We start from the raw sequence: 27,489 nt of genomic DNA, 5'->3' as shown, positions 1-27,489 counted from the left end.
GGGCAGGGTTATACAGAGCTTAGATCTGTAGTGAGCAGCCCAGTAAGTGACACATCGCTGGAATCAGGATCTCAGCCCCTACATTATGCTGCTCTCAGATTACATATCAAAAACCTGCAGACAGATTCCCTCTAATTTGAGGTCTGTATTGTTGTAGATAGCCATGGCAAAGGTAAAGATCCTTGATTACAATGCTTTTGAAAATAAATGTATATATGTGGATAATTTTTTCTGGTATTTTCCTCATTTCTTCTCAGCTGAGAAAAGAAAAGTCCCTGGCTGAGCTGATGGACATCGAGGCTGACATGGTGCGTCAGATCCGAGCGCTGGACAGCGACATGCAGACTCTGGTGTATGAGAATTACAATAAGTTCATCTCGGCCACAGGTAGGTGCACACAGCAGATATGTGGCCACTGCGCTGCTGAGGGCAGATGTGTAGATCGGATGGACCCGCATCCACCAGGCAAAGCGCTGACCGACATGCTCTAAATCCTCAGACACCATCCGGAAAATGAAAAACGACTTCAAAAAGATGGAAGATGAAATGGATGGACTAGCCACCAACATGGCGGTGATCACTGAGTTTAGTGCCTCCATCAGTAGCACCCTGCAGGAGAGACATCAGCACATTACTAAGCTCAGCGGTGAGTGGCGGCATTTTTTATTGGACGTGTTTCCTATGACCCGGATTGTTAATTTGCTGTAGATTTCAGATTATATGTTGTAACGCTACTATTTGTACCTCCAGAATAAAGGATGGACAGGACTTCACCCTTCAAGGGGCTTGTTCTGTTGTGTTACAATAGCTGGAGATTACAGATGAGTAAATCGATGTCCAGGACCTATAAGGATGCTCTCGTACATCCGTTTTTTTGCCGTCAGGCACAATCCGGCGCTTTGCAGAAAAACCGGATCCGTCGTCTGCTGCAGCCATATCCATTTTTCTCTTCATAGACTTGCATTAGTGCCGGATTGTGTCGCATGGCTCTGCGTTCTGTCCGGTTTTCGGCAAAATTTGCTTGTCCAGCAGCCGGAAAGAACGCAGAATGAAATGGTTTTTGTCCCTGGCAAAAAGCCGCATTGCGCCGGATCTGTCTTATTGCAGCATACAACGTTTTACAGCGACGGATTCTGTTTTTTGCTACTGATCATGCTCAGTAACACAATGGATCTGTCAAAAAACTGAAGGAACTGATGGAAAAAACTGATGCGACTGATCAGTTTTTTCGCCAGATCGTGGCTGATGGCAAAAAAACTGATCTGTGAAAGTAGCCTAAGACCGATCTGGCAAAAAAACGGATCAGTTGCATCAGTTTTTTCCATCAGTTCCTTCAGTTTTTTGGCAGATCCGGTGTGATTTTGAGCATGCTCAGTTAAAAAAAAACTGATCCGGCGGCCGGATCCGTTTTTTGCCGCAGTACGCCGGATCCGGCGTCCATAAGCTTCCATTATAAAACATGCCGTACGACGGCGCAATCCGTTTGTTTTTTTGCCGGACACAAAAACTTTCACTTCAACGTTTCATCCGGCCGCCGGACAAGTACATTTTGCCGATGAAACGCAAGGCCATCCGGCACAATCCAGCGCTAATGAAAGTCTATGGGGGAAAAAAGGGATCCGGTGGCAACAGACGCTGGATCCGTTTTTTTTAGTTTTTCCCAGATTGTGCCTGATGGCAAAAAACTGATGTGTGAAAGCGGCCTAAGAGAGCTGTGCGAACAGCCGCCTACCTGCCGGCATCCTCTGAGCCTCTGCTGATCAGTAGGCCCAGCTGGACACCATATTTGTCGTGTCTCACCGGGCCTACAGATAAGGAGAGGCATCGGGAATTCTAGCAGGTACAGGGTGGTCTCCAATGGCTTCTGGATCAGATTCCTGCACATTTATGTGCTCATCTCTACCAAAGATGCATTTTATAAATGGTGGAAAGTGTCTTTTGTGAATTTTCTATATAGTGCTGTTGGCCTTGTTAATCAGCAATCCTTAAAGGGAATTTGTCAGCAGGTTTTTTCTACTTCATCTGACAGCAGCACGATGTAGACAAAGAGACCCTGAATCCATTGATGTATGGCTTAGATTACTGGGTGCCGCTGTTCTGACACCATCATAGTTTTTAGATTTAGCAATGCAGCTGAAAAAGCTGCTCCCACCCACACCAGGCTCTATATAGACAATATCTATAGACAGTGAACTGCTAATCACAGTAGGGGGCGTGTCAGACTGTGAGTGAGGCAACCAGAAGAGGGCAAATCTCCAAAAACTACATAGTATAGGTAAGATAAAACATACAGTCTTTATTAAGGCAAAATTAAAAATCCAGCCATAGTAGCCGCGACATCCTGGAGGATCAACCAGAGTGAGGCAAGGTAGTGCAGGAATGATAATCTCCTGGTACTAAAACAAACATTGCAGGCAAACAGCATGAACCTTGGTAAGAGAGGAATTGCTGAAATCTGTTTTTTAACCTGTACTTCATGTTGTCTTCAGATTACATAGCAAAAACCTGCTGACAGATTTCCTTTAAAGGGGTCCTATTCTCTTGTGCTTGGTCTATGGCTGGCTTTGCAGATCAGCCACTATCAAGTTAATAAGAAACAGAAAATGGACAAGAGGTTGTTATTTTTTTTTTTTTAAAAAAAAAAAAAAAAAATTATATATATGTGTGTATGTATATGTATATGTGTGTGTGTATATATATATATATATATATATATATATATATATGTATAATAACCGATCCAAGTATGTTGGTGTCACTCTGCAAAAAAAAAAAAAAGAAGTAAATTACTCATCATTATTTCACCATTTTGAAATTTAGGAGCTTTCGCAAAAAAAAAAAAAAATAACAGAGAGTGAGGGTGTAATGTTTTTAGGTTCAAAATGTCCAGTTATTCGTTTCCTCCCAGGCTAGTGGTGACCGCTGATGATGTCCTCTTCTCTGGACATCACTTGTGTGGGGATAGTCCGGAGGCCCCTATTCACATTAGCTGTCAGCCGATATAGACAGGTTTAATATAATGCGTAGGGGCCTTTAAAGGGAACCAACCATCAAGATTTTCTTATATAAAGAATACCAGTGCTATAGTAGGGCTAGGATGCTGAATGTAAGTATAGCTTTTGTTCAGAGATTGGATGTTTTATTTAAAAAATATGTGTAAGTAAAGTTCCAGCAATGCACTGCTATTTGATTGACAGGTGCAACAGGAAGGAAATATATGGGTAGGGTCTTGCTATCTATTCCCGAACCTGTATGTCTGCCTGGCCTTCCTCCACCTGTCCCTGTCATAGATGTTAATTCTGGCGCAAGCAGACGGGCGGAAATAGATAGCAAGACCTGACCCACAGATTCCCTTCCTGTTGCACCTGTCAATCAAATAGCAGGGCATTGCTGGAACTTTACTTGCAAATATTTCTGAAATAAAACCTCCAATCTCGTAACAGAAGCTATGCTTACATTCAGCATCCTAGCACCAGTATGGCACTGGCTTTACTTTATATATAAAAATCCTGCTGGTTCGTTCCCTTTAAACTTGAGTTGAAATTGTGAGAGAAGTTAGGACACTGTTCATTATGATGTCTTAAAGCGTTCTATGATAAGTAGGGTAGGAAGACGTCTAACATAATTGGTATCCATGGTTCTGGGGTTCCAAATTTCCCCTGCAAACCATTACCAAATGAAAAGGGGTAGTTCCTATTCTGGATCTTTAACCTCTTCAGCCCCGGGGCACTTTCCGTTCTTGCGTTTTTGTGTTTTGCTCCCCTTCGTCCGAGAGCCGTAAATTTTTTATTTTTCCGTCAATCTTGCCATATGAAGGCTTGTTTCTTGCGGGACAAGTTGTACTTTTAAATGAAACCATAAGTTTTACCATATGGTGTACTGGAAAACAGCAAAAAAATTCCAAGTGTGGAAAAACTGCAAAACAAGTGTGATGGCACAATAGTTTTTGGGATGTTTTATTCACGGTGTTCACTATATGGTAAAACCGATGTATGGGTATGATGCCTGAGGTCGGTGCGAGTTTGTACACACCAAACATGTATAGGTTTACTTGTATCTAAGGGGTTAAAAAAAATTCACAAGCTTGTCCAATAAAAGTGGCGCACGTTTTGCGCCATTTTCCGAAAACCGTAGAGTTCTCATTTTTTGGGATCTATGGCACAGTGACGGCTTTATTTCTTTGTCGCTCTATTGGGAGACCCAGACAATTGGGTGTATAGGCTATGCCTCCGGAGGCCACACAAAGTATCACACTCAAAAGTGTTAAGCCCCTCCCCTTCTGCCTATACACCCCCCCGTGCTCCCACGGGCTCCTCAGTTTTTTGCTTTGTGCGAAGGAGGCAGACACGCACAGCACAGCTCCACAGATTAGTCAGCAGCAGCTGCTGACTATGTCGGTTGGAAGAAAAGTGGGCCCATATAGGGCCCCCAGCATGCTCCCTTCTCACCCCACTCTTGTCGGCGGTGTTGTTAAGGTTGAGGTATCCATTGCGGGTACGGAGGCTGGAGCCCACATGCTGCTTTCCTTCCCCATCCCCCTCAGGGCTCTGGGTGAAGTGGGATCCTATCGGTCTCCAGGCACTGAGACCGTGCTTCATCCACAACTCCTGTGGAGACTGCTGGATAGGAGCCGGGTACCGTTCAGGGACATGGCCCTACTACGTGAAGGTACTCTGTATCCCTGTGGGGACCGCGCACGGCAACACCTCAGCTTTGCTGGGTGTGCTAGTGCACCGGGGGACCGGGTTAAACTGTGCCATTACACACTCAGCGTCGCTGAGTGTGTTTATATGTAGGGGCTACCGCGCTAACCGCCGCTGCCAGGGGAAACTGTGGCGCGGCTGGGACTTGTAGTTCGCCGGGGACTTCGGCGTTGGCCGCGCTTTTACGGCGGCCACGCTTATACTCGAGTCCCTGGCTTGGCTTGCGGCCTAGTTTCCCTTTCTCCCGCCCTCAGCCCTGACAGGCAGGGGAAGGGCGGGACGCTGCACGGAACGAGCAGCACTGAGGGCTGGAGTATGATTTCCATACTCCACCCCCCTCACTGTGCACAGTGTGAGCACCTCGGCTACGCCCACGGCTCCCTCCTCTCGTCAGGACGCCGCAGCCATTTCCTGTCAGCTCCTACGACGCTGCAGAGAGGGACAAATCCTGAGAGACCCAGACACGGTCTCTGGTGGCCTCATAACCGCTTTAGGCGGATGGTAAGCAGCACCTGTGGTGCTAGCCTCATGGTGCTGTAGTGTACTGATACATTATTTGTTTTTAGTATATATTTTACACTGTATGAGCACAGTTCATTCTGGCTATATACCCTAGTGTGTTACTCAGGGAAAACAATAGCATGGCGCCCACAAAAGGCAGGGGTGCCAAAGCACAGGCTTATTATGCTGCCTGCGTCGCTTGTACGACCCAGCTGCCGGCAGGTTCCATTGACCCTCATTGTGTGCAATGTTCGGCCCTGTGACACTTCTTCAGCCAGGGCCTCTGCTAAGAGGGGCCCAGGGGGAGCCACCTGTTGACACTGTCCTAGTGACGGGGACGGAGTTTGCAAAACTCTCTGAGACTATGGCTAAGACACTAGAAGCCTTGCAGTCCAGGCCGGTATCTCAGCAAAGGGACTCTGTTGAATCATTGTTCCCTGGCCCCCCTCAGTTGGACCAACAATGTCCTCCCGGGGTATCTCATACATCCCAGGCTGAGGGTTCTGACGTAAACCCCAGCCCCAGACCGACTAAGCGGGCTCGCTTAGAATTTCCCTCGACATCATATTGTTCAGGGTCTCAGTGGGGGGAATCTCTGGTTGATACTGCGGAGACAGCTGATCAGGATTCTGATCCTGAGGGCGCTCTCAATCTTAATACTCCAGACGGGGACGCCATACTGAACGTTCTTATTGCGTCCATCGATCAAATGCTGGATATTTCTCCCTCAGCTCCTCCGGCGGAGGAGTCAGCTTCTCTTACACCGAGTATGTTTCTGGACCACTCTGATTTCAGAGAGGCAGTCCAGACTCATCATGCTTGTCCAGATAAGCGTTTTTTCTAAGCGCCTTAAGGATACACGTTATCTTTTTCCCCCTGACGTGGTTAAAGGTTGGACTCAGTGTCCCAAAGTGGATCCTCCAATCTCCAGACTGGCGGCTAGATCCATTCTTGCAGTGGACGAGGGGGCCTCGCTCAAGGATGCCACTGACAGGCAGATGGAGCTCTGGTTGAAATCCATCTATGAAGCTATCGGAGCTTCTTTTGCCCCAGCATTCGCAGCTGTATGGGCGCTACAAGCTATCTCAGCAGGTCAAGCACAAATTGAAGCAGCCACATGCACGGCCGCGCCACAAGTGGCATCCATTACCACCCAGACCTCGGCAATTGCGTCTTACGCTATTATTGCTGTCCTGGACTCTGCGAGCCGTACGGCGGTCGCGGCCGCCAATTCGGTGGTACTCCGCAGGGCCTTGTGGCTACGGGAATGGAAGGCAGATTCTGCTTCCAAAAAGCGCTTAACCAGTTTGCCAATTTCTGGCGACAGACTGTTTGGCGAGCGTCTGGATGAAATCATCAAACAATCCAAGGGAAAGGATACATCCTTACCCCAGTCCAAACAGGACATACTCCAACGGAGGAGAGGGCAGTCGAGGTTTCGGTCCTTTCAGGGCGCGGGCAGGTCCCAATTCTCCTCATCCAAAAGGTCTCAGAAAGTACAAAGGAACTCTGATGCATGGCGGTCTAAGTCACGTCCTTAAAAGGCCACCGGAGGCGCCGCTAACAAAGCGGCTTCCTCATGACTTTCGGCCTCCGCAATCTGCATCCTCGGTCGGTGGCAGGCTTTCCCGCTTTTGCGACACCTGGCTGCCACAAATAAAAGACCGCTGGGTGAGAGACATTCTGTCTCACGGTTACAAGATAGAGTTCACCTCTCGTCCCCCGACTCGATTCTTCAGGTCATCCCCGCCTCACTAGCGAGCCGAGGCTCTTCTGCAGGCGCTGCGCACTCTGAAGACAGAAGGAGTGGTGATCCCGGTTCCTCTTCAGCAACTGAGCCACGGTTTTTACTCCAACTTGTTTGTGGTCCCAAAGGAGGACGGGTCTTTCTGCCCGGTCCTGGACCTGAAACTGCTCAACAAACATGTAAAAACCAGACGGTTCAGGATGGAATCCCCCCGCTCCGTCATCGCCTCAATGTCCCAAGGAGATTTCCTTGCGTCGATCGATATCAAAGATGCTTATCTCCACGTACCGATTGCTCCAGAGCACCAGCGCTTCTTGCGCTTCGCCATAGGAAATAAACACCTGCAGTTCGTGGCACTGCCGTTCGGCCTGGCAACAGCCCCACGGGTTTTTACCAAGGTTATGGCTACTGTAGTAGCGGTCCTCCACTCTCAGGGTCACTCGGTGATCCCGTACTTGGATACTGATCAAGGCACCCTCTCAAGAGGCATGCCAACGCAGCCTCGACGCTTCCCTGGAGACTCTCCAGGGTGTCGGGTGGATCATCAATTTTACAAAGTCAAATCTGACACCGGCCCAATCGCTGACATATCTTGGCATGGAGTTTCATACCCTCTCAGCGATAGTGAAGCTTCCGCTGATCAAGCAGTAGTCACTACAGAAAGGGGTACAATCTCTCCTTCAAGGCCAGTCACACCCCTTGAGGCGCCTCATGCACTTCCTGGGGAAGATGGTGGCAGCAATGGAGGCAGTCCCTTTCGCGCAGTTTCACCTGCGTCCCCTTCAATGGGACATCCTACGCAAATGGGACAGGAAACCGACGTCCCTCGACAGGACCGTCTCCCTCTCTCAGGCGACCAAAGCTTCCCTTCGGTGGTGGCTCCTTCCCACTTCATTATCGAAGGGGATATCCTTCCTACCCCCATCCTGGGAAGTAGTCACGACAGACGCGAGTCTGTCAGGGTGGGGAGCGGTTTTTCTCCACCACAGGGCTCAGGGTACGTGGACCCAGCAAGAGTTCTCGCTTCAGTTCAACGTTCTGGACATACGGGCAGTGTATCTTGCCCAGAAAGCGTTCCAGCAGTGGCTGGAGGGCAAGCAGATCCGAATTCAGTCGGACAATTCCACAGCGGTGGCATACTTCAACCACCAAGGCGACACACGCAGCCGGCAAGCCTTCCAGGAAGTCCGGCGGATTTTGATGTGGGTGGAAGCCACGGCATCCACCATATCCGCAGTTCACATCCCAGGCGTGGAAAACTGGGAAGCAGATTATTTCAGTTGCCAGGGCATGGACGCAGGGGAATGGTCCCTTCACCCGGACGTGTTTCAGGAGATCTGTTGCGGCTGGGGGGTGCCGGACGTCGACCTCATGGCGTCCCGGCACAACAACAAGGTACCAATGTTCATGGCACGGTCTCAAGATCCCAGAGCTCTGGCGGCAGACGCCTTAGTTCAGGATTGGTCGCAGTTTCAGCTCCCTTATGTGTTTCCTCCGCTGGCACTGTTGCCCAGAGTGTTACGCAAGATCAGGACCGACTGCCGCCGCGCCATCCTCGTCGCTCCAGACTGGCCAAGGAGGTCGTGGTACCCGGATCTGTGGCATCTCACGGTCGGCAGACCGTGGACTCTACCAGACCAAACAGACTGGCTATCTCGAGGGCCGTTTTTTCCATCTGAATTCTGCGGCCCTCAACCTGACTGTGTGGCCATTGAGTCCTGGACCCTAGCGTCTTCAGGGTTATCTCAAGACGTCTTTGCCACTATGAGACAGGCTAGGAAACCAACGTCCGCCAAGATCTACCACAGGACGTGGAAAATTTTCCTGTCGTGGTGCTCTGCTCAGGGTTTTTTCTCCCTGGCCTTTTGCCTTGCCCACTTTTCTGTCCTTCTTTCAATCTGGACTGGAAAAGGGTTTGTCGCTCGGCTCCCTTAAGGGACAAGTCTCAGCGCTCTCTGTGTTTTTCCAGAAGCGCCTAGCCAGGCTTCCACAGGTACGCACGTTCCTGCAGGGGGTTTGTCACATCGTTCCACCTTACAAGAGGCTGTTAGAACCCTGGGATCTAAACAGGGTTCTGATGGTTCTTCAGAAACCACCATTCGAGCCAATGAGAGATATTTCCCTCTCACAACTTTCGCAGAAAGTGGTTTTTTCTAGTAGCAGTCACTTCTCTTCGGAGAGTGTCTGAGCTAGCAGCATTGTCGTGCAAAGCCCCTTTCCTGGTGTTTCACCAGGACAAGGTGGTTCTACGTCCGGTTCCGGATTTTCTCCCTAAGGTGGTATCCTCCTTTCATCTCAATCAGGATATCTCCTTACCTTCTTTTTATCCTCATCCAGTTCACCAATGTGAAAAGGATTTGCACTTGTTAGATTTGGTGAGAGCACTCAGACTCTACATTTCTCGTACGGCGCCCTTGCGCCGCTCGGATGCACTCTTTGTCCTTGTTGCTGGCCAGCGTAAAGGGTCACAGGTTTCCAAATCAACCCTGGCTCGGTGGATCAAGGAGCCAATTATCGAAGCTTACCGTTCGGCTGGGCTTCCGGTTCCATCAGGGCTGAGGGCCCATTCTACCAGAGCCGTGGGCGTGTCCTGGGCTTTGAGGCACCAGGCTGCGGCTCAGCAGGTGTGTCAGGCGGCTACCTGGTCGAGCCTGCACACTTTCACGAAACACTATCAGGTGCATACCTATGCTTCGGCGGATGCCAGCCTAGATAGACGAGTCCTTCAGGCGGCGGTTGCCCACCTGTAGGAAAGGGCCGTTTTACGGCTCTCTTACGAGGTATTATTTTACCCACCCAGGGACTGCTTTTGGACGTCCCAATTGTCTGGGTCTCCCAATAGAGCGACAAAGAAGAAGGGAATTTTGTTTACTTACCGTAAATTCCTTTTCTTCTAGCTCTAATTGGGAGACCCAGCACCCGCCCCTGTTTTTTTGTGTACACATGTTGTTCATGTTGAATGGTTTCAGTTCTCCGATATTCCTTCGGATTGAAGTTACTTTAAACCAGTTTATAATTCTTTTTCCTCCTTCTTGCTTTTGCACCAAAACTGAGGAGCCCGTGGGAGCACGGGGGGTGTATAGGCAGAAGGGGAGGGGCTTAACACTTTTGAGTGTAATACTTTGTGCGGCCTCCGGAGGCATAGCCTATACACCCAATTGTCTGGGTCTCCCAATTAGAGCTAGAAGAAAAGGAATTTACGGTAAGTAAACAAAATTCCCTTCTTTTCTCGAGCTGTCGTTTCTAATGGTACCATTTTTGCGCAGATGCTACGTTTTGATCGCCTGTTATTGCATTTTGCGTAAAATTTGCGGCGACTAAAAAACGTAATTTTGGCGTTTGGAACTTTTTTGCCACTACGCCGTTTACCAATCAGATTAATTGATTTTATATTTTGATCGGGCATTTCTGAACGCGGCGATACCAAATATGTGTATACTTATTTATTTTTTAACCCTTTAATTTTCAATGGTGGGAAATGGGGGTGATTTGAACTTTTGGGGTTTTTTTTTTTTTTTTTATTTTACTAGTCCCCCTAGAGGGCTATAGCGATCAGCAATCCGATCGCTCTTATCTATCTGCTGATCACAGCTATACAGCTGTAAACAGCAGATTCAGTCACTTCCTGTTTCTCTCTGCTCCCGGCCGAGGGAAAACAAAAGTGAAACTTCATAGCTGCAGGCGTCATCACATGACCCTGTGCTACGGTGGCAACCACCGAAAGTCACGTGATCACGCACGTGACTTCCGGTGGGGGCGGCGGTAAGTAAAAATCATGGCCGCGCGCATATAGATCTCGCTGCCAGACTTTGTCAGCGAGATTTAAGGGGTTAAATGTTGCAAGTGAAAGCGATTCCGCTCGCAACATGCAGGCACACATGTCAGCTGTTGAAAACTTAACGGGCTTAACGGGACACGCTCCATGACGGATATATCCGTCCATGGTCGTGAAGGGGTTAACAGAAGAGGACTTGTACATTATTTACTAGTCATTTTGCATGAATGGGAGGCAAAGCCATAAATTATAGAAAGGTCTGACCTGTTTTATGGAGTATATAGTAATGCAGATGTGGTTATAATAGAGGAAGAGGTAACTATCGAACGTTAAATATAAGGGCTCTCCTCTGACACTGTCTGTACCCTCCAGGTGTCCACACTTTACTTCGAAAGTTGCAGTTCTTGTTCGAACTCCCAGCTCGTCTGAAAAAATGCATCGAGCTCCGGGCCTATGTCCAGGCTGTGTCCTATCATGCCAAAGCCCGCAGCGTGCTCCACCAATACCAGCACATGCCCTCCTTCCACGGGATCCAGACCGACTGCCAGGCCATCATGGCAGGCTTGGCCGAAACGCTTCGCCAAAGATTCAGGTATTTTCACAAACTTTTTAGAGATTTCTGCACTAAGAATGACATCAGTCACATCCAAGCAGAAGGGTAAAAATAGGGTGGAAATGGAGCATGTAATAATAAAGAAGGGAAAGGTTTGTTGCTAATTAACAACCGACATGTATGATATGAGAGGAAACCTGCAAGTGATTCCCGACGGAAGGCTAAATGTCTCCCTGCATTGGTACACTCACCAGAAAGTAAAGGCAATCTGTTAAGTTCACAAATACTATTTTACCTTTTGCTATGGGATTACTCTTCAGGTAAATCTTGTTAGACTGCCTTACTGCTGGAGCAGCAGCTACAGGGAAAAAATGAAATGATTATCCTCTCTGCAGCTGCTCGCTTACTGTCATCGTAGTGGTGCAGGGAGAAGGTACAGTCACCCATCACTACATAATAAGTGCACTGTAATCACTCCCCAGCGCGTTGATTGACAGCCTGCTTTGCAAACTTATGAGCAGTCTGTCAATCAATCAGACATCTAGATGAGGTTTTAGTCTGTAAAGGCCCCTTTATACACTGAGGCTTTCTAGCGATCCCACCAGCGATCCCGACTTGGCCGAGATCGCTGGAAAGTCTCCGGTGAGCTGTCAAGCAACGCAGCAGCGATACAGACCTGCAGAACAACCCCGCTGGTTGTTGGGGACGTGTCAAAGCAGCTATTTGAAAGGGAAGTCGCTAACGAAGTTGTTGTAATGATGTTAAACACACCGATACATGCTGTGCAGCAGGAAACAAAGGACCAAAAAAATGTTCCTGAAGGATTTGTAGCAATCAGCGACCTCACAGCGGGGGCCAGGTCACTGATGCGTTTCACACTGCAATGTCGCTGGGGAGGTCACTATTACATCACAAAACCGGTGACGTTACAGCGATATCGCTAGCGATGTTGCAGTGTGTAAAGGGGTCTTTAGAGCAGATCTGTCACCAGATTTCACAGTAAAAACGGCATACATTACTAAACAGGTGTCCTAAACCTGATAAGGTGATTGTGTTAACTTTGAAAATGCACGTCACACTAGCTGTATTGTCTTTTGTGCAGCTTTACCTCCATGTTTGTCCACCTAACCTTATTGACAGCTTCTCAGTGTTCCTCCTCCCCGAGGAGATCTCCCACTGCTTACTATAAGCTGCAGCTGTCAGACAGGCTAAATACGCTTGGATTCTTGAGGTCTCACTTTTGTAGCTGCTCTCATAAAATGCTCACCTTTAATGTCTGGTTTATATAGTTATGTTGCCATCGGTTTTCAAAATAAAGACCTCAATGTCCCTCCTCCCTGCTGAGATCTCGCACTGCTCACTACAAGCTTCTTGGTTTTTTTTTTACCAATTATTTTTTTTATTAATTTTCATGGAAACATGAGGAATGTATTAAGCATACATCTTGAAAACACATTGCTTACTGTTTGTACACTAACACGTCAGTCAGTATGGATGATAACACGAAAATGAAACAACAAAAATAAATACTCGAGATTAGTGCAATTAGCTTGGACATGTCAAATAAACCGTGATCGTATTCAATGGTGAATGCTCACCTCTTAATATCCGGATTGTACAGTCATTCTGCCATGGGTTTTCAAAATAAATACACCAGTGTCATTAGGATTCAGATCTTGTGTGCAACTTTCTTTGTGAAATCTTGTGACCGATCCACTTCTGAAGTGAAGGACTGGTTGTACATGTGTTGCATTACTTAAGAGTTTCATTTGGTAGCCTTGTTCTCCTAATTCTCTAGCATATGATTGGACAACAAGCTTTTCTTTGTCGCTCTATTGGGAGACCCAGACAATTGGGTTGTATAGGCTGTGCCTCCGGAGGCCGCACAAAGTACTACACTTAAAAGTGTTAAGCCCCTCCCCTTCTGCCTATACACCCCCCGTGCTCCCACGGGCTCCTCAGTTTTTTGCTTTGTGCGAAGGAGGTCAGACACGCACAGCACAGCTCCACAGATTGGTCAGCAGCAGCTGCTGACCATGTCGGATGGAAGAAAAGTGGGCCCATATAGGGCCCCCAGCATGCTCCCTTCTCACCCCACTCTTGTCGGCGGTGTTGTTAAGGTTGAGGTATCCATTGCGGGTACGGAGGCTGGAGCCCACATGCTGCTTTCCTTCCCCATCCCCCTCAGGGCTCTGGGCGAAGTGGGATCCTATCGGTCTCCAGGCACTGAGACCGTGCTTCATCCACAACTCCTGTGGAGACTGCTGGATAGGAGCCGGGTACCGTTCAGGGACATGGCCCTGCTACGTGAAGGTACTCTGTATCCCTGTGGGGACCGCGCACGGCAACACCTCAGCTTTGCTGGGTGTGCTAGTGCACCGGGCCGCGGCGCTGACCGGGTTAAATGTGCCATTATACACTCAGCGTCGCTGAGTGTGTTTATATGTAGGGGCTACCGCGCTAACCGCCGCTGCCATGGGAAACTGCGGCGCGGCTGGGACTTGTAGTTCGCCGGGGACTTCGGCGTGTGCCGCGCTTTTACGGCGGCCACGCTTATACTCGAGTCCCCGGCTTGCTTGCGGCCTAGTTTTCCCTTTCTCCCGCCCTCAGCCCTGACAGGCAGGGGGAAGGGCGGGACGCTGCATGGAACGAGCAGCACTGAGGGCTGGAGTATGATTTGCATACTCCACCCCCCCTCACTGTGCACAGTGCGGGCACCAGTTCCCGCACTTTCTCGGCCACGCCCACGGCTCCCTCCTCTCGTCAGGACGCCGCAGCCATTCCTGTCAGCTCCTCCGACGCTGCAGAGAGGGACAAACCCTGGGAGACCCAGACACGGTCTCTGGTGGCCTCACAACCGTTTTAAAGCGGGTGGTAAGCAGCACCTGTTGGTGCTAGCCCCATGGTGCTGTAGTGTATTGATACATTATTTGTTTATAGTATATACTCTACACTGTATGAGCACAGTTCATTCTGGCTATATACCCTATTGTGTTACACAGGGAAAACAATAGCATGGCGCCCACAAAAGGCAGGGGTGCCAAAACACAGGCTTATTATGCTGCCTGCGCCGCATGTATGACCCCACTACCGGCAGGTTCCACTGACCCTCATTGTGTGCACTGTTCGGCCCCTGTGGCACTTATTCAGCCAGAGCCTCTGCTAAGAGGGGCCCAGGGGGAGCCACCTGTTGACACTGTCCAGGTGACGGGGACTGAGTTTGCAAAACTCTCTGAGACTATGGCTAAGATACTAGAAGCCTTGCAGTCCAGGCCGGTATCTCAGCAAAGGGACTCTGTTGAATCATTGTCCCCTGACCCCCCTCAGTTGGTCCAACAATGTCCTCCCGGGGTATCTCATACATCCCAGGCTGAGGGTTATGACTTAGACCCCAGCCCCAGACCGAATAAGCGGGCTCGCTTAGAATTTCCCTCGACATCATATTGTTCAGGGTCTCAGCGGGGGGAATCTCTGGTTGATGATGCGGAGACAGCTGATCAGGATTCTGATCCTGAGGGCGCTCTCAATCTTAATACTCCAGACGGGGACGCCATAGTGAACGATCTTATTGCGTCCATCAATCAAATGCTGGATATCTCTCCCTCAGCTCCTCCGGCGGAGGAGTCAGTGTCTCAGCAGGAGAAATTCCGTTTCAGGTTCCCCAAGCGTACACCGAGTATGTTTCTAGACCAGTCTGATTTCAGAGAGGCAGTCCAGAATCACCATGCTTGTCCAGATAAGCGTTTTTCTAAGCGCCTTAAGGATACACGTTATCCTTTTCCCCCTGACGTGGTTAAAGGTTGGACTCAGTGTCCCAAAGTGGATCCTCCAATCTCCAGACTGGCGGCTAGATCCATACTTGCAGTGGAAGATGGGGCCTCGCTCAAAGATGCCACTGACAGGCAGATGGAGCTCTGGTTGAAATCCATCTATGAAGCTATCGGAGCTTCTTTTGCCCCAGCATTCGCAGCCGTATGGGCGCTACAAGCTATCTCAGCAGGTCAGGCGCAAATTGAAGCGGCCGCGCCACAAGTGGCATCCATTACCACCCAGACCTCGGCAATTGCGTCTTACGCTATTAATGCTGTCCTGGACTCTGCGAGCCGTACGGCGGTTGCGGCCGCCAATTCGGTGGTACTCCGCAGGGCCTTGTGGCTACGGGAATGGAAGGCAGATTCTGCTTCCAAAAAGCGCTTAACCAGTTTGCCAATTTCTGGCGACAGGCTGTTTGGCGAGCGTCTGGATGAAATCATCAAACAATCCAAGGGAAAGGATACATCCTTACCCCAGCCCAAACAGAACATACCCCAACAGAGGAGAGGGCAGTCGAGGTTTCGGTCCTTTCGGGGCGCGGGCAGGTCCCAATTCTCCTCGTCCAAAGGGTCTCAGAAGGAACAAAGGAACTCTGATGCATGGCGGTCTAAGTCACGTCCTAAAAAGACCACCGGAGGCGCCGCTAACAAAGCGGCTTCCTCATGACTTTCGACCTCCTCTAGTAGCATCCTCGGTCGGTGGCAGGCTCTCCCGCTTTTGCGACACCTGGCTGCCACAAATAAAAGACCGCTGGGTGAGAGACATTCTGTCTCACGGTTACAAGATAGAGTTCACCTCTCGTCCCCCGACTCGATTCTTCAGGTCATCCCCGCCTCCCGAGCGAGCCGAGGCTCTTCTGCAGGCGCTGGGCACTCTGAAGGCGGAAGGAGTGGTGGTCCCTGTTCCTCTTCAGCAACAGAGCCACGGTTTTTACTCCAACTTGTTTGTGGTCCCAAAGAAGGACGGGTTTTTCTGCCCGGTCCTGGACCTGAAACTGCTCAACAAACACGTAAAAACCCGACGGTTCAGGATGGAATCCCTCCGCTCCGTCATCGCCTCAATGTCCCAAGGAGATTTCCTTGCATCGATCGATATCAAAGATGCTTATCTCCACGTACCGATTGCTCCAGAGCACCAGCGCTTCTTGCGCTTCGCCATAGGAAACGAACACCTGCAATTTGTGGCACTGCCGTTCGGCCTGTCAACAGCCCCACGGGTCTTTACCAAGGTGATGGCTACTGTAGTAGCGCTCCTACACTCGCAGGGTCACTCGGTGATTCCGTATTTGGACGATCTGCTGATCAAGGCACCCTCTCAAGAGGCATGCCAACGCAGCCTCGACGCTACCATGGAGACTCTCCAGGGTTTCGGGTGGATCATCAATTTTCCAAAGTCAAATCTGACACCGGCCCAATCGCTGACATATCTTGGCATGGAGTTTCATACCCTCTCAGCGATAGTGAAGCTTCCGCTGATCAAGCAGCAGTCACTACAGAAAGGGGTACAATCTCTCCTTCAAGGCCAGTCACACCCCTTGAGGCGCCTCATGCACTTCCTGGGGAAGATGGTGGCAGCAATGGAGGCAGTCCCTTTCGCGCAGTTTCACCTGCGTCCCCTTCAATGGGACATCTTACGCAAATGGGACAGGAAGCCGACGTCCCTCGACAGGACCGTCTCCCTCTCTCAGGCGACCAAAGCTTCCCTTCGGTGGTGGCTCCTTCCCACTTCATTATCGAAGGGGAAATCCTTCCTACCCCCATCCTGGGAAGTAGTCACGACGGACGCGAGTCTGTCAGGGTGGGGAGCGTTTTTTCTCCACCACAGGGCTCAGGGTACGTGGACCCAGCAAGAGTCCTCGCTTCAGATCAATGTTCTGGAAATACGGGCAGTGTATCTTGCCCTGAAAGCGTTCCAGCAGTGGTTGAAGGGCAAGCAGATCCGAATTCAGTCGGACAACTCCACAGCGGTGGCATACATCAACCACCAAGGCGGCACACGCAGCCGGCAAGCCTTCCAGGAAGTCCGGCGGATTTTGATGTGGGTGGAAGCCACGGCCTCCACCATATCCGCAGTTCACATCCCAGGCGTGGAAAACTGGGAAGCAGATTATCTCAGTCGCCAGGGCATGGACGCAGGGGAATGGTCCCTTCACCCGGACATGTTTCAGGAGATCTGTTGCCGCTGGGGGGTGCCGGACGTCGACCTCATGGCGTCCCGGCACAACAACAAGGTACCAATGTTCATGGCACGGTCTCAAGATCCCAGAGCTCTGGCGGCAGACGCCTTAGTTCAGGATTGGTCGCAGTTTCAGCTCCCTTATGCGTTTCCTCCGCTGGCACTGTTGCCCAGAGTGTTACGCAAGATCAGGGCCGAATGCCGCCGCATCATCCTCGTCGCTCCAGACTGGCCGAGGCGGTCGTGGTACCCGGATCTGTGGCATCTCACGGTCGGCCAACCGTGGGCACTACCAGACCGACCAGACTTGCTATCTCAAGGGCCGTTTTTCCATCTGAATTCTGCGGCCCTCAACCTGACTGTGTGGCCATTGAGTCCTGGATCCTAGCGTCTTCAGGGTTATCTCAAGACGTCATTGCCACTATGAGACAAGCTAGGAAACCAACGTCCGCTAAAATCTACCACAGGACGTGGAAAATTTTCCTGTCGTGGTGTTCTGCTCAGGGTATTTCTCCCTGGCCTTTTGCCTTGCCCGCTTTTCTGTCCTTCCTTCAATCTGGACTGGAAAAGGGTTTGTCGCTCGGCTCTCTTAAGGGACAAGTCTCAGCGCTCTCTGTGTTTTTCCAGAAGCGCCTAGCCAGACTTCCACAGGTACGCACGTTCCTGCAGGGGGTTTGTCACATCGTCCCTCCTTACAAGCGGCCGTTAGAACCCTGGGATCTGAACAGGGTGCTGATGGTTCTTCAGAAACCACCATTCGAGCCAATGAGGGATATTCCTCTCTCACGCCTTTCGCAGAAAGTGGTTTTTCTAGTAGCAGTCACTTCACTTCGGAGAGTGTCTGAGCTAGCAGCGCTTTCATGCAAAACCCCTTTCCTGGTGTTTCACCAGGACAAGGTGGTTCTACGTCCGGTTCCGGAATTTCTCCCTAAGGTGGTATCCCCCTTTCATCTCAATCAGGATATCTCCTTACCTTCTTTTTGTCCTCATCCAGTTCACCAATGTGAAAAGGATTTGCACTTGTTAGATCTGGTGAGAGCACTCAGAATCTACATTTCTCGTACGGCGCCCCTGCGCCGCTCGGATGCACTCTTTGTCCTTGTCGCTGGCCAGCGTAAAGGGTCACAGGCTTCCAAATCAACCCTGGCTCGGTGGATTAAGGAGCCAATTATCGAAGCTTACCGTTCGGCTGGGCTTCCGGTTCCCTCAGGGCTGAAGGCCCATTCTACCAGAGCCGTGGGCGCGTCCTGGGCTTTGAGGCACCAGGCTACGGCTCAGCAGGTGTGTCAGGCGGCTACCTGGTCGAGTCTGCACACTTTCACGAAGCACTATCAAGTGCATACCTATGCTTCGGCGGATGCCAGCCTAGGTAGACGAGTCCTTCAGGCGGCGGTTGCCCACCTGTAGGAAGAGGCCGTTTTACGGCTCTCTTACGAGGTATTATTTTACCCACCCAGGGACTGCTTTTGGACGTCCCAATTGTCTGGGTCTCCCAATAGAGCGACAAAGAAGAAGGGAATTTTGTTTACTTACCGTAAATTCCTTTTCTTCTAGCTCTAATTGGGAGACCCAGCACCCGCCCCTGTTTTTTTGTGTACACATGTTGTTCATGTTGAATGGTTTCAGTTCTCCGATATTCCTTCGGATTGAAGTTACTTTAAACCAGTTTATAATTCTTTTTCCTCCTTCTTGCTTTTGCACCAAAACTGAGGAGCCCGTGGGAGCACGGGGGTGTATAGGCAGAAGGGGAGGGGCTTAACACTTTTAAGTGTAGTACTTTGTGCGGCCTCCGGAGGCACAGCCTATACAACCCAATTGTCTGGGTCTCCCAATTAGAGCTAGAAGAAAAGGAATTTACGGTAAGTAAACAAAATTCCCTTCTTTGTTTTGTAGGGATCCTTCATCTTCCCCTCAGGACCTTTCTGAATGTGTGGAGCTCCTCTTGAGCTTGGAGGAACCAGCTCATCTCCTGTGTGACGAATTCCTTGCCCACGGACGTGGACGGTTGGCGTCCCACCTCTCGGAGTTAGAGGAAGCCAGTGACATTCTGGAGTTTGTTGACCGGGGTTGTGGTGGCTTTATAAGTGACGCCTGCCTTCTGGCAGCCTCTTATCAAAGCCTTTTCTGCAAGGAGCCTGGAGGCACCGCTCAAATGGCTGAGGAGAAGCTGACCCAGTTCTTAGATGAGCTGAGTGAGGGTTACTTTGAGTTGGTGGAGAAACGTCTGCGAGAAGAGAAGAATCCAGGGGACAACTCTCTACTAGTAAGAGCCTTGGACCGATTCCACAGACGCCTGCAGGCACCATCTAAGTTAGTACCAGGATGCAGCTTTAATAGACGGGGCACAGAGATTGTAGTAAGGGCAGCACAGGAGCGGTTATCGCAATACCTGCAAACCTTGAAGGACTTCTTCCAGGTCTGCATTACCGATGTTAGACAGGCCCTTGCTGCTCCAAGGATTCCCGGGAAAGAGTCGCCAGCACTGGGTGATTTATTGTCTGTGCTGTCCGGATCCGTTCTAAACCAAATTAAATCTGTTTTGGCTTCTGTACATCTCTTCACAGCTAAAGATGTGGCTTTCTCCGACAAGCAATACTTCAAGGTGAGAGGAAGGAGAACTATACGGGTCGATGGTTGTCCTATTTTCTTTTATTCTAATACACCTTCCATTTATATCTTCTCCCAGGGCGAGTTCTGCAGTCAGGGCGTCCGAGAAGGATTGATCGTGGCTTTTATCAAGTCCGTGTGCCAGACTGCTCGACAGTTCTGCGATTCCCCGGGAGAGAAAGGAGCCAATACCCCACCACTGCTCCTGTTGCTTCTTTCTCGCCTCTGCCTGGATTATGAAACTTCAACCATCAGCTACATCCTGACTCTAACAGACGAACAGTTTCTGGGACAGGTAAAAGGAATACGGCTAGATGGGTAGTCTGAGTATATATGTTCTTGTACATAAGCCTAATCATATTCTCACGTGTTTAGGACCGCTCTCCAGTAACCCCCGTCAGCACTCTCTGCACCTTGGCTCGATCCACAGCCCAGACCCTCCTCAATCAGTATGTAAAGTCTCAAGGGCTGGTCATTTCTCAGATGTTACGCAAGAGTGTTGAGACCAGGGACTGGGTGACCACCATCGAACCCCGAAATGTCCGAGCTGTCATGAAGCGAGTTGTGGAAGATATCACTGGCGTAGATGTGCAGGTGAATTCAGCTGTTTGTTACTCTGCTAGTTTGCTGTATACAAACAGGGAAAGGACAATGGAGTTTTATAGGTGAAAACCTTTATTATTATTATTATTATTATTATTATTATTAATCAATAAGCGACCATAATTCTTTGCGAAACGTACGTCGGGTCCTCCACATGGAGCTCTCCTTCCATCGGCACGCTATGTGTACTGGCACCATAGGTAATAATCTTTCTGCTTCCCAATTCCTTCTTAGTATGTAACGCCATTATGCGTCTAGGTTTGGGGATTGTGTTATTTGGGCTGCGCCAGGAGACTGTGTATTTCCAGTCACTATCTCATGTCCACCCACTGTGCTTCTTTTTGCTATTTATTGTATATTTATCCTTGCATTTATTGTCCATGTCATGTAAACTAGCACATAATCCTGTATTTTTAAAGTATATTTATATGGTAATAAAATTGCATTTTAATGTTTTCACCTATAAAACTCCATTGTCCTTTTCCTGTTTGTATCACTATTGGAGTAGGTTATGGGTTCAACACTTTTCTGTTATAGTGTGGTTGGCCCTATACTTTAATGAAAATGTGCCGTAGGTCTGTTTTTTTGTGTAGTTTTCTGTATAGCAGAATCGTTCTTTTCTTTGTCGCTCTATTGGGAGACCCAGACAATTGGGTGTATAGGGTATGCCTCCGGAGGCCGCACAAAGTATTACACTCAAAAGTGTTAAGCCCCTCCCCTTCTGCCTATACACCCCCCGTGCTCCCACGGGCTCCTCAGTTTTTTGCTTTGTGCGAAGGAGGTCAGACACGCACAGCACAGCTCCACAGATTAGTCAGCAGCAGCTGCTGACTATGTCGGTTGGAAGAAAAGTGGGCCCATATAGGGCCCCCAGCATGCTCCCGTCTCACCCCACTCTTGTCGGCGGTGTTGTTAAGGTTGAGGTATCCATTGCGGGTACAGAGGCTGGAGCCCACATGCTGCTTTCCTTCCCCATCCCCCTCAGGGCTCTGGGTGAAGTGGGATCCTATCGGTCTCCAGGCACTGAGACCGTGCTTCATCCACAACTCCTGTGGAGCCTGCTGGATAGGAGCCGGGTACAGTTCAGGGACATGGCCCTGCTACGTGAAGGTACTCTGTATCCCTGTGGGGACCGCGCACGGCAACACCTCAGCTTTGCTGGGTGTGCTAGTGCACCGGGGACCGCGGCGCTGACCGGGTTAAACTGTGCCATTACACACTCAGCGTCGCTGAGTGTGTTTATATGTAGGGGGCTACCGCGCTAACCGCCGCTGCCATGGGAAACTGCGGCGCGGCTGGGACTTGTAGTTCGCCGGGGACTTCGGCGTCGGCCGCGCTTTTACGGCGGCCACGCGTATACTCGAGTCCCCGGCTTGCTTGCGGCCTAGTTTCGCTTTCTCCCGCCCTCAGCCCTGACAGGCAGGGGAAGGGCGGGACGCTGCACGGAACGAGCAGCACTGAGGGCTGGAGTATGATTTCCATACTCCACCCCCCTCACTGTGCACAGTGTGAGCACCTCGGCCACGCCCACGGCTCCCTCCTCTCGTCAGGACGCCGCAGCCATTCCTGTCAGCTCCTCCGACGCTGCAGAGAGGGATTAACCCTGGGAGACCCAGGCACGGTCTCTGGTGGCCTCATAACCGCTTTAGGCGGATGGTAAGCAGCACCTGTGGTGCTAGCCCCATGGTGCTGTAGTGTATTGATACATTATTTGTTTATAGTATATATTTTACACTGTATGAGCACAGTTCATTCTGGCTATATACCCTAGTGTGTTACTCAGGGAAAACAATAGCATGGCGCCCACAAAAGGCAGGGGTGCCAAAGCACAGGCTTATTATGCTGCCTGCGTCGCTTGTACGACCCAGCTGCCGGCAGGTTCCATTGACCCTCATTGTGTGCAATGTTCGGCCCCTGTGACACTTCTTCAGCCAGGGCCTCTGCTAAGAGGGGCCCAGGGGGAGCCACCTGTTGACACTGTCCTAGTGATGGGGACGGAGTTTGCAAAACTCTCTGAGACTATGACTAAGATACTAGAAGCCTTGCAGTCCAGGCCGGTATCTCAGCAAAGGGACTCTGTTGAATCATTGTTCCCTGGCCCCCCTCAGTTGGACCAACAATGTCCTCCCGGGGTATCTCATACATCCCAGACTGAGGGTTCTGACTTAGACCCCAGCCCCAGACCGACTAAGCGGGCTCGCTTAGAATTTCCCTCGACATCATATTGTTCAGGGTCTCAGCGGGGGGAATCTCTGGTGGTAATGCGGAGACAGCTGATCAGGATTCTGATCCTGAGGGCGCTCTCAATCTTAATACTCCAGACGGGGACGCCATAGTGAACGTTCTTATTGCGTCCATCGATCAAATGCTGGATATTTCTCCCTCAGCTCCTCCGGCGGAGGAGTCAGCTTCTCTTACACCGAGTATGTTTCTGGACCACTCTGATTTCAGAGAGGCAGTCCAGAATCACCATGCTTGTCCAGATAAGCGGTTTTCTAAGCGCCTTAAGGATACACGTTATCCTTTTCCCCCTGACGTGGTTAAAGGTTGGACTCAGTGTCCCAAAGTGGATCCTCCAATCTCCAGACTGGCGGCTAGATCCATACTTGCAGTGGAAGAGGGGGCCTCGCTCAAGGATGCCACTGACAGGCAGATGGAGCTCTGGTTGAAATCCATCTATGAAGCTATCGGAGCTTCTTTTGCCCCAGCATTCGCAGCCGTATGGGCGCTACAAGCTATCTCAGCAGGTCAAGCGCAAATTGAAGCAGCCACATGCACGGCCGCGCCACAAGTGGCATCCATTACCACCCAGACCTCGGCAATTGCGTCTTACGCTATTATTGCTGTCCTGGACTCTGCGAGCCGTACGGCGGTCGCGGCCGCCAATTCGGTGGTACTCCGCAGGACCTTGTGGCTACGGGAATGGAAGGCAGATTTTGCTTCCAAAAAAGCGCTTAACCAGTTTGCCAATTTCTGGCGACAGGCTGTTTGGCGAGCGTCTGGATGAAATCATCACACAATCCAAGGGAAAGGATACATCCTTACCCCAGTCCAAACAGGACATACCACAACAGAGGAGAGGGCAGTCGAGGTTTCGGTCCTTTCAGGGCGGGGCAGGTCCCAATTCTCCTCGTCCAAAAGGTCTCAGAAAGAACAAAGGAACTCTGATGCATGGCGGTCTAAGTCACGTCCTTAAAAGGCCACCGGAGGCGCCGCTAACAAAGCGGCTTCCTCATGACTTCGACCTCCTCTAGTAGCATCCTCGGTCGGTGGCAGGCTCTCCCGCTTTTGCGACACCTGGCTGCCACAAATAAAAGACCGCTGGGTGAGAGACATTCTGTCTCACGGTTACAAGATTGAGTTCACCTCTCGTCCCCCGACTCGATTCTTCAGGTCATTCCCGCCTCCCTAGCGAGCCGAGGCTCTTCTGCAGGCGCTGTGCACTCTGAAGGCAGAAGGAGTGGTTATCCCGGTTCCTCTTCAGCAACTGAGCCACGGTTTTTACTCCATCTTGTTTGTGGTCCCAAAGGAGGACGGGTCTTTCCGCCCGGTCCTGGACCTGAAACTGCTCAACAAACATGTAAAACCAGACGGTTCAGGATGGAATCCCTCCGCTCCGTCATCGCCTCAATGTACCAAGGAGATTTCCTTGCATCGATCGATATCAAAGATGCTTATCTCCACGTACCGATTGCTCCAGAGCCCAGCGCTTCTTGCGCTTCGACATAGGAAACGAACACCTGCAATTCGTGGCACTGCCGTTCGGCCTGGCAACAGCCCCACGGGTTTTTACCAAGGTTATGGCTACTGTAGTAGCGCTCCTACACTCGCAGGGTCACTCGGTGATCCCGAACTTGGATGCTGATCAAGGCACCCTCTCAAGAGGCATGCCAACGCATCCTCGACGCTTCCCTGGAGACTCTCCAGGGTGTCGGGTGGATCATCAATTTTCCAAAGTCAAATCTGACACCGGCCCAATCGCTGACATATCTTGGCATGGAGTTTCATACCCTCTCAGCGATAGTGAAGCTTCCGCTGTTCAAGCAGTAGGCACTACAGAAAGGGGTACAATCTCTCCTTCAAGGCCAGTCACACCCCTTGAGGCGCCTCATGCACTTCCTGGGGAAGATGGTGGCAGCAATGGAGGCAGTCCCTTTCGCGCAGTTTCACCTGCGTCCCCTTCAATGGGACATCCTACACAAATGGGACAGGAAGCCGACGTCCCTCGACAGGACCGTCTCCCTCTCTCAGGCGACCAAAGCTTCCCTTCGGTGGTGGCTTCTTCCCACTTCGTTATCGAAGGGGAAATCCTTCCTACCCCCATCCTGGGAAGTAGTCACGACGGACGCGAGTCTGTCAGGGTGGGGAGCGGTTTTTTCCCCACCACAGGGCTCAGGGTACGTGGACCCAGCAAGAGTCCTCGCTTCAGATCAACGTTCTGGAAATACGGGCAGTGTATCTTGCCCAGAAAGCGTTCCAGCAGTGGTTGAAGGGCAAGCAGATCCGAATTCAGTCGGACAATTCAACAGCGGTGGCATACATCAACCACCAAGGCGGCACACGCAGCCGGCAAGCCTTCCAGGAAGTCCGGCGGATTTTGATGTGGGTGGAAGCCACGGCATCCACCATATCCGCAGTTCACATCCCAGGCGTGGAAAACTGGGAAGCAGATTATCTCAGTTGCCAGGGCATGGACGCAGGGGAATGGTCCCTTCACACGGACGTGTTTCAGGAGATCCGTTGCTGCTGGGGGGTGCCGGACGTCGACCTCGTGGCGTCCCGGCACAACAACAAGGTACCAATGTTCATGGCACGGTCTCAAGATCCCAGAGCTCTGGCGGCAGACGCCTTAGTTCAGGATGGTCGCAGTTTCAGCTCCCTTATGTGTTTCCTCCGCTGGCACTGTTGCCCAGAGTGTTACGCAAGATCAGGACCGACTGCCGCCGCGCCATCCTCGTCGCTCCAGGCTGGCCAAGGAGGTCGTGGTATTCGGATCTGTGGCATCTCACGGTCGGCCAACCGTGGACACTACCAGACCGAACAGACTTGCTATCTCGAGGGCCGTTTTTTCCATCTGAATTCTGCGGCTTTCAACCTGACTGTGTGGCTATTGAGTCCTGGACCCTAGCGTCTTCAGGGTTATCTCAAGACGTCATTGCCACTATGAGACAGGCTAGGAAACCAACGTCCGCCAAGATCTACCACAGGATGTGGAAAATTTTCCTGTCGTGGTGCTCTGCTCAGGGTTTTTCTCCCTGGCCTTTTGACTTGACCACTTTTCTGTCCTTCCTTCAATCTGGACTGGAAAAGGGTTTGTCGCTCGGCTCCCTTAAGGGACAAGTCTCAGCGCTCTCTGTGTTTTTCCAGAAGCGCCTAGCCAGGCTTCCACAGGTACGCACGTTCCTGCAGGGGGTTTGTCACATCGTTCCTCCTTACAAGCGGCCGTTAGAACCCTGGGATCTAAACAGGGTTCTGATGGTTCTTCAGAAACCACCATTCGAGCCAATGAGAGATATTTCCCTCTCACGACTTTCGCAGAAAGTGGTTTTTCTAGTAGCAGTCACTTCTCTTCGGAGAGTGTCTGAGCTAGCAGCATTGTCGTGCAAAGCCCCTTTCCTGGTGTTTCACCAGGACAAGGTGGTTCTACGTCCGGTTCCGGATTTTCTCCCTAAGGTGGTATCCTCCTTTCATCTTAATCAGGATATCTCCTTACCTTCTTTTTATCCTCATCCAGTTCACCAATGTGAAAAGGATTGGCACTTGTTAGATTGGGTGAGAGCACTCAGACTCTACATTTCTCGTACGGCGCCCCTGCGCCGCTCGGATGCACTCTTTGTCCTTGTCGCTGGCCAGCGTAAAGGGTCACAGGCTTCCAAATCAACCCTGGCTCGGTGGATCAAGGAGCCAATTATCAAAGCCTACCGTTCTGCTGGGCTTCCGGTTCCCTCAGGGCTGAAGGCCCATTCTACCAGAGCCGTGGGCGCGTCCTGGGCTTTGAGGCACCAGGCTACGGCTCAGCAGGTGTGTCAGGCGGCTACCTGGTCGAGCCTGCACACTTTCACGAAGCACTATCAGGTGCATACCTATGCTTCGGCGGCTGCCAGCCTAGGTAGACGAGTCCTTCAGGCGGTGGTTGCCCACCTGTAGGAAGAGGCCGTTTTACGGCTCTATTATGAGGTATTATTTTACCCACCCAGGGACTGCTTTTGGACGTCCCAATTGTCTGGGTCTCCCAATAGAGCGACAAAGAAGAAGGGAATTTTGTTTACTTACCGTAAATTCCTTTTCTTCTAGCTCTAATTGGGAGACCCAGCGCCCGCCCCTGTTTTTTTGTGTACACATGTTGTTCATGTTGAATGGTTTCAGTTCTCCGATATTCCTTCGGATTGAAGTTACTTTTAACCAGTTTATAATTCTTTTTCCTCCTTCTTGCTTTTGCACCAACACTGAGGAGCCCGTGGGAGCACGGGGGGTGTATAGGCAGAAGGGGAGGGGCTTAACACTTTTGAGTGTAATACTTTGTGCGGCCTCCGGAGGCATAGCCTATACACCCAATTGTCTGGGTCTCCCAATTAGAGCTAGAAGAAAAGGAATTTACGGTAAGTAAACAAAATTCCCTTCATCTTTTTCCTTACCAGAACTCCATTGTCTGGCAGATTTCTGCTGCCACGTCTCTTCATCTTCATATGTATCGTATTTTTCGGTTTATATAACGCACCAGATTATAAAATGCACCTCAAATTTAGAGGGAAAAAAAGGTAAAAAAAAAAAAGGACCGTCTTCAGTGGCGTCTTATTAGGGGAGGGGTGGTGGCAGTGGTGGTGAAGCGGGGTCACAGGAGGAAGGGGTGGTGGTGGACCAGGGCAATGCTGCGGGCAGTGTGGTGGGTGTCCCAGATGCTCGCTGCGGGCACTTTGAAGTCGGCAACATCCAGAATCTGTCGGCGGTGCGGGCTTCAAAGAAATGGCACCCAGAGTCGGCGCGTGTGCAGATTGAGCTATTGGCTCAGTAA

At 50.7% G+C, this 27,489-nt stretch overlaps 1 protein-coding gene across 1 annotated transcript in view; it reads left to right on the top strand.

Annotated features, from left to right (window-relative positions):
- The window catches only part of VPS51 (VPS51 subunit of GARP complex), a 38,155-nt gene that overhangs the window by 1,001 nt on the left and 9,665 nt on the right, over positions 1 to 27,489 (top strand). Inside the window, exons 2-7 of the mRNA XM_075326758.1 lie at positions 258 to 387; positions 500 to 646; positions 11,099 to 11,318; positions 19,161 to 19,869; positions 19,954 to 20,169; positions 20,250 to 20,468. Coding sequence (XP_075182873.1) covers positions 258 to 387; positions 500 to 646; positions 11,099 to 11,318; positions 19,161 to 19,869; positions 19,954 to 20,169; positions 20,250 to 20,468 — 1,641 coding nt within the window. The remainder of the gene's footprint in view (positions 1 to 257; positions 388 to 499; positions 647 to 11,098; positions 11,319 to 19,160; positions 19,870 to 19,953; positions 20,170 to 20,249; positions 20,469 to 27,489) is intronic.

This window comes from Anomaloglossus baeobatrachus, chromosome 10 (assembly GCF_048569485.1).
Source record: "Anomaloglossus baeobatrachus isolate aAnoBae1 chromosome 10, aAnoBae1.hap1, whole genome shotgun sequence".
NCBI lineage: Eukaryota > Metazoa > Chordata > Amphibia > Anura > Aromobatidae > Anomaloglossus > Anomaloglossus baeobatrachus.
This window is presented reverse-complemented; position numbering and strand designations above follow the sequence as displayed.